This window comes from Fulmarus glacialis, unplaced genomic scaffold (genome assembly GCF_000690835.1).
Source record: "Fulmarus glacialis isolate BGI_N327 unplaced genomic scaffold, ASM69083v1 scaffold13822, whole genome shotgun sequence".
NCBI classification, from domain to species: domain Eukaryota; kingdom Metazoa; phylum Chordata; class Aves; order Procellariiformes; family Procellariidae; genus Fulmarus; species Fulmarus glacialis.
Window position 1 is genome coordinate 6766 of NW_009199925.1, and position 12396 is coordinate 19161.

Consider the following 12396-nt stretch of genomic DNA (forward strand, 5'->3'; position numbering starts at 1 on the left):
ATCTATGGCAGTGGGAATTTTATTGGCATGAGCAGTGTTGTGATGGTAGATGTGTTTTGGCTCTGAATGTAAAGGTACAAAGTTATAGTAACAACTCTCAAATCTTCTCACCCTCATTATGAAGCTAAAAGCTGTTTGAAATAAATTGTAAAAGCAAACCTGTTTTTTCAAAGAAAATGAGTAATGGATATAAAAGCGTGAATGTTTCAGTTAAAGCTAATGAGTGCGATTTTTCACTTACTGTGCTTTTCTTTGTTTTTCAGCTCATGGGGCACTCTGAATGGGATCACAAGCGAGGACCCAGAGGCTCACAGGTCAGTTGCTCAGTATTTTGTGTTTGGTTTTGGCTTTTCGTAAGTTTGAGTTATTCAAGCAAGTTTTCCATCTGAGATTGGCAACAAACATTTTGTTAATGTTTGCAGGATTGAATCAATGGAAAAAAGCATAAAACCGTGACAGCTTTCATTAATACAATTTTTGAGCTGTAATCCAAACAGTTGATCCAGACAGAGCTGAGTCATGCAACAGAAAGTTTCTTTCAATAGCAGAAAGATGGATTAGATGTATTGAGAAAGCATTTCTTACTCAGCTGTCTCCATCAGGATATCAAAGGAATGCAATTTCAAATAATGTATGTATGTTTTGTGGTGTTTTGGTTTTTTTTTTTTTTTAAACCTGACAAACTTGTAAAACTTGGATGGCCCTCTCACCTTGTTCAATAATAAAGGGACTAGTGGTGTTAGAACTCTGTGGGGAGGTGCAGGAAAGCCATGTGTAGCTACTGGTTTGCTCTTGACACATCATTGAAAGGAAGTTATGCTACTACTATTAATGGCATCATGCCGATACATTTTTAAATTATCTATAGAATTACAGTTGCTGCAAAGGAGACATCACTACCAATATTGATGTTCAGGAATTTTCCTGCTTGGGTAAAGCAGTCTTTGCCATCTGGTGTTAAAAATATATAAACTTATTATTAGGGCTCCGGTATTTTGGAATTGCTTTTCCTTCAGGTGAAGGGTTTTTATATGAATATGAACATCTATGTCTAAATCTATAATAAACAGGCTCTGCTGCTGCGGAGCTACATGTTTGCAACCTTAATCTCAGTAGGGTAGTTCCTAGCCTAACCTTCATAATGCCCCTTGCAAAAATCACTGGTGTACCTGCCTTTTTAATGAGAAAATATCATATGTTAATCAGGAAGCTGCTACTTATTTTAATAGACAAGATTTACTATTTTTAATGCAAATTTCATTTACTAAGTTTTGCTTTTTTGCCCTTACTGTTGCAGAATTTTATATTTTTTTTCTGAAGTTTTCTAAGCTTCTGTCTTGCTTCTCATTTCAAAACCATCTTGAAGTTTGCAGGAAATTCAGTATTTCATTAAACAGTTTAAGATGGGTTGCAGATCTGATCTTTTCAGGTGACAGTCTGTCATTTCAAAAAGATAAAAGAAACGGAAAGAAAGCTAGTTTTCAGTGGAAACTGAGGAACTTCAGAAATCAGGGAAATCCTATCCAATAAGGTGAGACCTGTTCAGTACGTAATCTCTCCTGCCTCATCTGATGTCCTAGTTGATCATGTTGTGTTCTTCTGGTCCAAAGAGTAGAAGGTAAATCGGACTCCTCTAAACTATTGTTGAGAAGGCGGCAGTCACTTGGAGGACTCTTAAGGTGACTTAGTCTTCTTAAACTTTTCTAGCATTATTGCAAATCTTTATGTAATTTTTATATGCATATGAAAATACGGGTAGTCTTTTGTATGTTCTGAACCATGCCCTACAGTCCTAATACTTTGCCTATGGCAGCAAAATATTTAGAGACTGCTGGAGTGCATATGAAGTCTGCGCTGGTGTTGCATCAGAGAAGGAGGCCTAAGTCCTGTCTAAGTCCTCATGCCTGATACATCCTGTTGGCTGTGTGCCTCTGTGCTTGAAGGATTTTTTGTTGTCGGCTAGACATTTTTGGAGGTTTAGAGGTAGCCAATAAGAAATGTTAGAGAAAGGGATTGAGGTGGAAGGTAAGTGGTATCAATCTGGTCAAAATAGATTTTAAATTAAAAGGTAAGACTGATCAAGTTGACTATCAAAAATGTGTCTTGCTGCAGGAAATTGGACTTGGGCTGTTTAATAGATCCCTTTTGAGTTTTCTGGGAAAGTGAACTCACAGGATGAAATAGTTGCCAAAGAATTTTTTAATTATTTGTTCTCATGAGGCTACAGTTTCTTCCAAGGAGGGTTCCAGAGAAATTAATACATTGCCTGGTTTCTCTCTTTCGCCCCTTCCTAGGAATAAGGAGGGCTTGCATGGCATGGCCTAATTTCAAAGGAAGAGGTCTCGTGGGCATTAACTCAGTTGCTGCAAACGCCCATTGTCGTGGTTTAACCTGGCAGGCAGCCAAATACCACGCAGCTGCTCACTCACTCCCCCCCCCCCCTTTGGACGGGGGAGGAACAGGCAGAAAACTCGTCAGTTGAGATAAAGACAGTTTAATAGAACAGAAAAGGGAAAATAATAATGATAATGATAATATATACAAAATAAGTGATGCACAATGCAATTGCTCACCACCCGCGCTGACCGATAACCAGGTAGCGATCCGTACTTCCTGGGTCACGCCTACCATTCATATACTGAGCATGACGTCACATGGTATGGAATACCCCATTAGCCAGCTGGGCTGGCTGTCCTGATTATGTTCCCTCCCATCTTGTGTACCTAGCTCAGTCAGTAGGCATGGGAGCTGTCCTTGAACTAGGAGGGTACTTAGCAACAACTGAAAACATCAGTGTGTTATCAACATTCTCCTCATACTAAATCCAAAACACAGCACTAGGAAGAAATTTAACCTTATCCCAGCCGAAACCAGGACACCCATCTATATGGAATGCAAGTAAAACCATTTTTTGGGTACTGTTAGGGAAGGTGGTACTTGGGCAAAATGAGATAACTGGTTACTAAACATATAAATGAAGTTCTCTGGGTTTCATTAGAGGCTGAGAAGATAACTCTATATAAATTCAAAAATTTTCTCTATCTTTCTGAGAACGGTTTTGTTCCTTCCTTGTGTGATGTTTTAGATACTCCACCACCATTTCGTATTTAAAAAAAAAAGGGGGTGAGGAGAACTTCAGTGGAATTCTCTGCAGGTCAGGCTGCAGTCGTTTGAACCCTTCCTGAAGGATATTGTTGAATTATTAAAAACATTATTCTAGAAAACTCTGTATCAGATTTTCATGTAGAAGACTGCTGCTGATTATTTTTTTTCTTAGGCAGAATGTCTTTTAATTTTATATTTTTAACAAAATAAGCAAAAAATACTTCATGCCCGAGAGTGCGTTCCTTCAAAACAGGATAGAATTTGCATACGTAGGGTTTCCGTGACAGAGCAGTGAGGTGTTTCCCTCTAAATCCATCTAAAAAGAAGTGCATAGTTTTAATCAATTTCATCCTGTAAGCGCTCTTTTATTTCATTTGTGCTGCGTATAGGTGTTCTGCAAACCTTCTAGAAAGCTACTTGGTATAAATCTTGGAAGAACCTTGTAAAACTAACAATCAATATGTACCGCAGAAATGTTAAAGGATCTTGAATAGGGTGAGAAGAGAAAATGACCCAAGCTCTCTGACTACCATGTGGTATCCTAGTGCCCAGTCACAAGAAGCAAGGAAGAAAAGTTTCATTAGGGGAAAGAAAATAAGCCTCAGTTATTCCACTGTAGCCTCAGACTCTCTCTTTTACATGGCTCTGAAAACTGTCTTTGATAGGAATAGTCTTAAACCTAATTTAACTAGTTCCGTGAAAGGTTAGGAGAAATTTAGGAGGTTCCGATTTTTGCATGTAATAGAAAAGACCTGGTTTATCCTTTTGTGATTCAGTTGCATTGTTGCCAATTTGTGTCCTTAATAAATGTACCTTTTGTTGAACAAGACCTTGCTTAAAAATTAAGATGAGTAATCTGTTAGGTATATACTTCTCCTTCAAATCTAACGCATCAGGTATTTAAAGATGGACTGGCAATTGCCTGCAGGATCTGCCAGAGGGTTGGTTATGGTGTTTCCCCAGGTCTGTGGGGCTTTCCTCCCCCACAAGACCAAGAAATGGGACTTGGGAGGAGAAGTCTCTCCCGGCCAGTGGTAGCCTGCGCTGCTCGGGAACGCTTATGTTATTAGGAGCCAATTTATTAGTCTTCCATGATCTTTTAATTCTTATAGAGTAAAGTGAAGAAAGTGGGAAGATAGATCTTAGGAAGCCACCCCCTATGTGTGTGAATGTTAGCAATGTCACTTGTGAGAAAAGGAAGTGGAACCACTGGTTTACCATAATATAAAATCCACATATAAACTCATAAAATTATTCTACCAAGGCTCATTAAACAAAACTCTAATTCTGTTAAGATTTTTTTAAGAACTAGTAGGTTTTCTAAGGTATGTGTTGAAACATGAGAGGAAACTACTACAGTGCATGTCATACTTCTTAATGACCCACTTGGAAAATACGTTCCTTTTCTGCATGTGGGGAGTTAAATGCAAAGTGATGTAGTTACAGGTAGTGATGGATGTCAGATGAGATACACTGAGGCTTATGGGAATTTCTGTTTGCAGGAGTTTTTCTCCTGATAAGTATCTGCAATTCAATAGAATGTAAATGGGACAAGTAAAATGCTGTCTTTACAATATTTAACTTGCTCCTGACTTCCACACCAATACTGCACTCACTTTTTTATAGATTACACACATACACATGTATATGTATGTGTGTATGTTGTACGATTCCTTTTCTTTTAGAATAATTATACTAGTAAGGCTGCTGTAATTAGAGTGAATTATAGGTTGCCTTACAAAGAGCTATGAGTTCCTGGCTACCTACTTCTTCATTTTTTTTTTCCCTTCTTTTTTTGATCTCTGAAGATAACACTTCCTGTTGTAAATGCTTCATGCAGAGAACTTACTCTCTGGATTTGAAATCATGCAGAAAGTGTAAAGTGAATTTCATTATGTTCCATGCTTAATTTTTAAAATTAACACAGGTTAGGATTTAGGCACGGAACTTCAAAATTGAGTTCCAAGTTAAAGGAATTCCTAAACGTTTAGGAATGATTAGCCCACCTAAAGAAATCTCTCTCTCTCAAATATACACATGCAGTCTGTAAAACCACATCATCTCATTCATGTGAGGGGAAAATATTCATACCCTTTTCTAATATCAGTACGTGCTACAAGAAAATGTGATTAGCAGAATTCATCCTTGGCATATTATCCCTCTGCAGAAAAAATATGCAAACTGTATTTTAATTATTCTACTAAAACATAATACTAGATACTCCTAAGATATTTCAGGTGGGACCCACAGCATGCTTTGTGCACACGTTTTTACGAGGCACCTTGAATGTGTGGGAGTTATTTGTTGCTCTGTCATCAAGACTTGTTTGGCTTGCTGAAGATGTAGGCGTAGCCCCAGGAGTCAGTGGAATCGAGCGATCGTTCCTCCACATTATAAAAGGGTGGTAATCGGGAGAGAAACAGAGAGGTCCAGTGTTTTTAATTCTCTTTAAATATAAAAGCTCTCAATTATATATCTGAGGTGCTGCATTTTACCCCTCCAGTTCCTAAGCAACAGCTATTTTCAGATTGAGTGCGTCTGGTGTTGTCTACCTACTTCATGCTTTTGCGAGGTAATTCGTCAGTGAAAGCTAGGCTTTTCACTGTCTCGCCCGATTCCTTTTGGCGTGGCACTATAAGGAGACGGATGCTTTAGAGAAACGGGAGAAGCTTGGGTGTAACCAGCCTCAACCTTGCAGCTTGCAAAAACTTGTGTGCCTCGGGGAGCTCTGCCATCTACACAATGAAGCACAGGAATCAGAAATAAGGTTCTTGACAGTGGTTTGGGAGAAGCCTTTTTCTCGAGTGTGGAAAAACCTCTAGAGCAGATTTGAAATCATGAGCCGGAAATCTCTGTACTTGCTGAAGCGTAGATGGGAGTCGATTCCCGCTGCTGACCAGGTACTGTGTTCTGGTGAATCTGTTGTGTCACTGTCTTCCCTTGCAATGCCACAATGCCACTGTAAAGAGATTTACGGTGATTTAACAGTGGTGGTTGGGGTCCTCTGCATACAGTGAGAACCAGCTGATCATTACCTGTCGTTTCCATGATGAATAGTGTAAAATGTTGGCAAAGCCAATTTTGCAAGAGCCTGTGCTTGTGATTGTGGAGGTGCCATGACAGCCCACTAATGCAGACTTAAGTATCCAGCAGAATCTTCCTGTCTCAAAACTGAGACTTTTCTAAAGGTTTTAGGAGTATTTTAAACCGAGTGGCTAAGGAAAAGTGTAGTCTACTGCTGACGGGTTCCTCGGTGCATGTCTTTGTTGCATGTCATATCTTACATGTATGTATGTATGTATGAAATCACTGATTACAAGTAGATGTAATTCATTGGCAGAACCTCAGCTTTTTCAGCATCATCTTGGTTGATGCATCATTTCAAGTATGTTAACAAGGATGAGAGCAAAGCAGATGTAAATGATATAGACCAGATGTAACATAAAAATTGTGGGATGCTGTTTGGAGCAAGGATCATCACCATAAGTGGGACTAAGATGTGATAAATGGGAGTACGATTAGTACATTTCCTGCTTCTTGCTCCAGGCACTCCAGGGTTTGTGCAGGTTTTTTCAATATCTTACTTGGGATGTAAAGACACTAGAAGAAATAATTCTAGAAATAATATTGAAAGTGGAGGTAGTAGCTTATTACATGTTCCAACTCAGTTTATAAAGCGGTTGACTGTGAAGGGATGGGAAGGAGGCAATTTGGGAGAAAATTCTTCAAGAGAAAAAAGAAAGGACTACAGAAATACTTCCCAGTTTTTGAGAAGGATCCTCCTGTACCCTTTTCATTGAGAGGAGGAAGGGAAGGGCAGATTACATGCCGTATTTTATAGAGTTGTAGATTTTTAAAGCCAAATTGGGTGACTGTGAACATCTAGAGGTCTCAGACATATTACTAGTCAAAAAATATCATGCTGTCACATCCTGTCACATCAGGCCTATGTTTTCTGGTTTAATAAGAATATGCCTTTTAAATATATCCAGTCTTAATTTAAAGGCTTCAAGTGACTAATAATCCACCATATTCTCTGATAATTTTTTTCTGTTTTTTAAGTGTTGTCTTTTTTTAACATAATGCCTTCTTGTTTGACTTTTTCTAATCTAAATCTCCCACCATATCAATTTGCTACACCTTTGAATGCCAAATTTAAAAAACCCTCTTTCAGAAATATTTTTTTTCCCTGAACAGATACCTAGATTATTCTTCTACTTTGGTTTGCTATCATTTAAACTAGCTGAAATACTGGAATTCAAAGGAATCAGATTCTCTGGTAATTCACAATTAAAAATTCACAATAAAAATAATTAGGCATTGTTGATGAATACAATTTCATTGTATTGAAATTGAATTGAATTGATCCAGTTCAATCAGGCATTCTTAAATCTCCTGTTAAAGAGGGGTAAAGAAATGCTTTGTTATGAAGTGAGTCATTTGTCATCTTGTTTCTGTTAAGAAGATGTAGGGAGACTAGTGTCGTTTCAAAGGGAAGCTGTATTTCAGCCTCTTGGCTTCCTTCTTCCTCTGACATAAATGCAGATCCTTGGCTTATTATGAACAAATATTTGACCAGTAAGGGATCCCTGTTGTGCATTTAGATTACTTTTCCAGTGTTGCCTTTTCCTTTTAATCACTCTAACCCTGATGTTGCATTGCATCATACTGTGTTACAGTATGATGTATCTGGGAAAAATAAGTATTCCTTACCTAGGTGTGAGGTGTGCTTGACTGCACTGAGCTGTGTATCCTTTCCATCATCAGCCCCTCAATGCCTCTGGAGGGTTTTAAAAGAGAAAAAGAAATTTCCCTGACCCATCTACCACTTTGGGAGAAGTGAGACTCAGTAAGTGATGCAGGTAGATGGAGTTGACTTGAGCGTAGTGTGAATCTGTAAGGATTTTTTGAAGGTAAACTAAGGGAGGGAAGATGATGTTCAGCTTCAAACACATAGATATTTCTCTGGCTGTTCGTACTGCTCCTTACGCTGGGTGGCACAGGTGGAGTGGGGCTGCTCTACTTCTTGTCCCGCTTGCTCAACAGTGCCTCATAGGAAAATGCAGTTACTGTGCAAGATGACAACCACTAAGAGGCAACTCGTTGAGCATTTTTGGCTGATCCTGTTCATAGGATCGTATAAAAATAATAGCTCTGCCTTTTGGTGCAAATTCATTATTTAGTCCTTAAAGGGATGCACTAGCGTACTATATTCTAGGCTAACCTTGAGGAAATGATATTATATGTTGCCAGGTAAGTAGTAATATTGTAGGTTATTTCTCTATTCAGAGGAGATGAAAGATATTTATGTTAACAAATGACAAAACCTCTCCAAACTGTATTACCACTTTTTTTTTTTTTTAAAGACTAAACGAAGGAAATAAAATGGAATTCTGAAAGTGGGATTTTTGGCTTGATCTTGTTTCTAGTTTAAAATAATATCACAGATCTGACTTTTAAGAAGATGGGTGCTGTAAGTCCACAGTGAAGTCTGATGCTCTATTTGGACACACTTTGTATTTTAAAAGTCATTAAGTGACTTTTATTCCTCATCTTATATACTTTACATCAAATCAAATGAAACCCAGAACTGTGAGCAGGCTGAGAAGTAGGGATAGAGAAAAAACAAGAGTAGTTACGATGGCTATAGACAATATTGTTGGGGGGGGGTTGTATTTTGGGGGGGCGGAGGGGTGTTGTATAATTTTATTTTTGATCTTTTGAGCATCATTTATGCTCACAGACACTACAGCACAGAAGTCTCCATGGTTTCTGGGGTCTGGTATGACAAGGGAAATTTTCGGTTGGTTATTTTTGTGTGTGTGAAAGAGTGAGGAAAGTGGGTTTGAGTGTGAACTCTGAATTAGATCTTTTTGGTTTTGGATGATGAGAAATGTCTTACCTAGCTATACATTTCTGGGAGAGCCTGATCCTGTGGATGTTTTGCATGGGTAAATTTAAGCAAAAGGGTGACAAATTATATATTAGCCTCTATTCAACAAACTGTAGTATCTCTTAGTTCTTAAATCTTGAATGTCTTTATATCTCTCAATAATTACAGAAGGAACTACCTTTATAAATCTAAGGAAAGAATTTATGAATGCTTTTCTTTCTTGTGCATGCAGCAGTTCAGATTCCCTGAACCTCTTTCTTGAAGTTTCAGTACAGGTTTGGGGGGAAATTCTCTGTTGGTTTTATTTGGTGTATGTGCCTGAGGATCTTGTTTCTTGGACTGATCCTAATTTTTTATCCCCGATAGCTACAACTGAGAATTACTTCACTGAATGGATATGCATTTAAAATGTTGTGGTAACCAAATGAGCCAAAGGTGATGAGGTGTTAAATATTTGCTGTAAGGATGTTGAGTATTTCCCTCTGCCTGAAATTCCCTGTAGATTTAATGGACCATGGTCTTTAAGCGTAAGTTGTATTTGATATCAGTCCTAAGACAGGAAAAATCTTCACACATTAGCCTGTGATATAAACTCCTAATTGTTTCATTGATGACTGTGAATTTAAAAACAGGAACTAGATTTATAGAACAATATAAAAGCCAAATAACCCAATAATTGATATACAGATTTATATAGCTGTAGATTGTTCAAAGGAATGTACTGTGCAGGCAAACAAATGCATCAGTAATATTTCTTTAGCTAGAAATGCATGTTTATAGCAGTATAAACAATGGTAATGCTTTCTGTACCATTAAGTCACCAGTTTAGATTTTGATGGATTTGTGTAAATCCCATGAAGTGATGCCTCTCTTACCTGCCAGTGATTTATAGCACAGCTATGCCTAAGGCAGTTTGCATGTACAGTGCAATATCGTGTTCCTTACCCCTGATCTGGTAGATAGGAGAAACTCCCATAGCCTACAACCTGTGCAGGGTGCTAAACAGCAAATAAACTGATCCCAATATGACTTGAGTCATAACTCTGTGAAATGATAAATCCAGGGATTTTCCGAGAGAGAGCTTGATATGACATTACATCATGCAGCCACCATATTTTCAGTGTGTTCACGTATGAAGTAATTCTGATGGATTAAAGCTGCTGTAAATAAACAGAAGAAGTTCACTTTGTCAGGATTGGGAACGGTGTTTTCACTTTTTATTTTCTTTTTTTTTTTTTTATTAATGGCTTACTCAGCCACAGACCTTTTTGCTAGTTGCATCTTGCCTTTCTGCTCTGAATGGTCCTCACTCATAACCCCTACACATCCATGAGGATGGATACATCATATCTGATATCTTTATGAGAAGGCTGGAGCTCCTGTGCTTTATTTTTCGCTCGGATGTCAATTAAATTCAGACTTTTCTTTGCTGCTATCCAGCTGTCCCTGCATCCAGCAGCCTGACAGCAGTATGGCACTGCCGATTGTCTTTGGCCAGAGCCAGCTTCGCTGGGAACTTCATGCTAAGGAAGCACAAGCCTCTGCAAGGCAGCAGTTCTTGCATCTCAACAGCAGGCATGAATGGATCAGTGTGGATGTTTGTATAGGGGAGAGCCAAGGCGGGGGCTGGCTTACAAGCAGGAAAGTATCAGGGACCTGGATGAAAACCTTCAGTGCAGTAAGTATTCTTGGTACATGCCTCCTTTCTGTGCAAAGGTCATGAAGCTCTTTGTAGAGAAGGGGATGTAGCAATGGTTATAGGTGAGGAGGCCTCAGAGCAGTCAGTGTGGGACTGTGTAGGTAGCCCTGGCTCACAGATTGCCTAAGGATTAGGAAAACTGTGCAATAAAGCCAGGGTCAGCTGGAACCAAGAAGTTCCTTTTCCTTTCAAGTGCCCATGCCTGGTGGGTTGTGCCTGGTTATTCCTTTTGCAGAACCTGTCTCCCAGGCAGGCTATAGAGTGTGGTGGGAGCCATGCTTGCCATGGCACCACGACCACCACAGCACATGGTCTCTTTAGGAGGTTTCAGTGGCAGCAGAATAATAAACACACACAACCATGGACAGGCAATGCAAGCCAAGGTGGAGGTAATGCACTACCTTGTATCATTGCATTTACTTAGGAGAAGTCAGTCAGAGGGGCTGCAGGAGCAGCAGTGCAAGTCACTACAGGAGCTCAGCAGAAGCCCCCAGCTCCCCTTGTGTCTCCAGCTTATTCAAATCCATGCACCCAGGTGTGACGGGCTTTTCATTCATAGCTCATCTCTCCCCACATCTTCGCATTAGAAAGGCCCATGGGGAAGACATGCCTGAAGCAGGGTTCCTGCTGGGACACGTCACAACAGTGATCCTTGTATCTAGCCCAATCCCTCTTACTATGCCTGAAAACAGTTTTAAAAAAAAAGTTTCCTGTGAAGTATGTTTACGTGGTTTTCCACAGTTATTCATTGTTAATAAAACCTTACATTATCCTTTCATTCAGCAGACAAGTTTTCAAAGCTTTAGTGGCAGAGCAGAGATTTGTGGGATGTTATGAGAAAGAGGCCTCATGGGAGGGCTGTGGGTTGGTTGGAATACGGAGCTGGGGCTGGGGGAGGAGAATTGCTTTTGCACAGCAGGAAAGGTGCAGAAAGCTGAAACTGGGATTAATAAATTATCTATAAAATACTTCCTTGCTTTCTAATGCAGCAAACGAATGATGTAATGCAGAAAGATATCTCAAAGAAATAATCTGCCTCAGATTTGGCCTTGCTTCTCTTCGAAGTGAGGAGTTGAGGCACAGGCACTAGCTGTGACTGTGGGACCATTTCTGTTTGCCCCCTAGGCTTTCTACCCTGCTGCTGTAATGAATGTGCAGGAGGGGAACAGGGTGGTAATGAGCACCTGAGAGACACCGCTCTTGCTTGCTGATGTACCACCATTGCTCAGGAGATGACTGGAGAGATTCTGCAGGTAGTCAGGATTGTCAGGATGTGCATTTAGGCCAGGGAGCCAATGTTTCCAAAGTACAACAGAGACCAGTTCATTTCAGAAGGATCAGCACCAGAAATATACTCGTCGTCTTGCATGGATTTGGCCAGGCAAGAGCTGGGGGGGAGGTCTTGGCACTATACATCCTTCCATGCTGGCAGATGGCAATAAAATGTCCATAGTGATTCACAAGAGCCTGAAGTGTGATAGAGAAATTGCACTTAGTGTTGATGTAGAGCTGTAAGAGGCTAGAAGCTGGCAGGACAAAAGACAGGATATGTCTCACTGGCAGTTGTGACATAGATGGTGCAAGCAAACCATCCATATCCATCAACCTGCATCCTCCCATATTCGTAACTTGTAAGGTGGAGAAAAACCTTCTAAATGGTGTCAGCCACTCTGTGAATCACCTTCTCTGTCAACTGCTC

At 39.7% G+C, this 12396-nt stretch overlaps 1 protein-coding gene across 1 annotated transcript in view; it reads left to right on the forward strand.

The window, feature by feature from the left end:
- The first annotated feature begins 266 nt into the window (after positions 1 to 266).
- The window catches only part of PDE3A (phosphodiesterase 3A, cGMP-inhibited), a 93382-nt gene continuing 81252 nt past the window's right edge, over positions 267 to 12396 (forward strand). Inside the window, exon 1 of the mRNA XM_009573417.1 lies at positions 267 to 314. Coding sequence (XP_009571712.1) covers positions 267 to 314 — 48 coding nt within the window. The remainder of the gene's footprint in view (positions 315 to 12396) is intronic.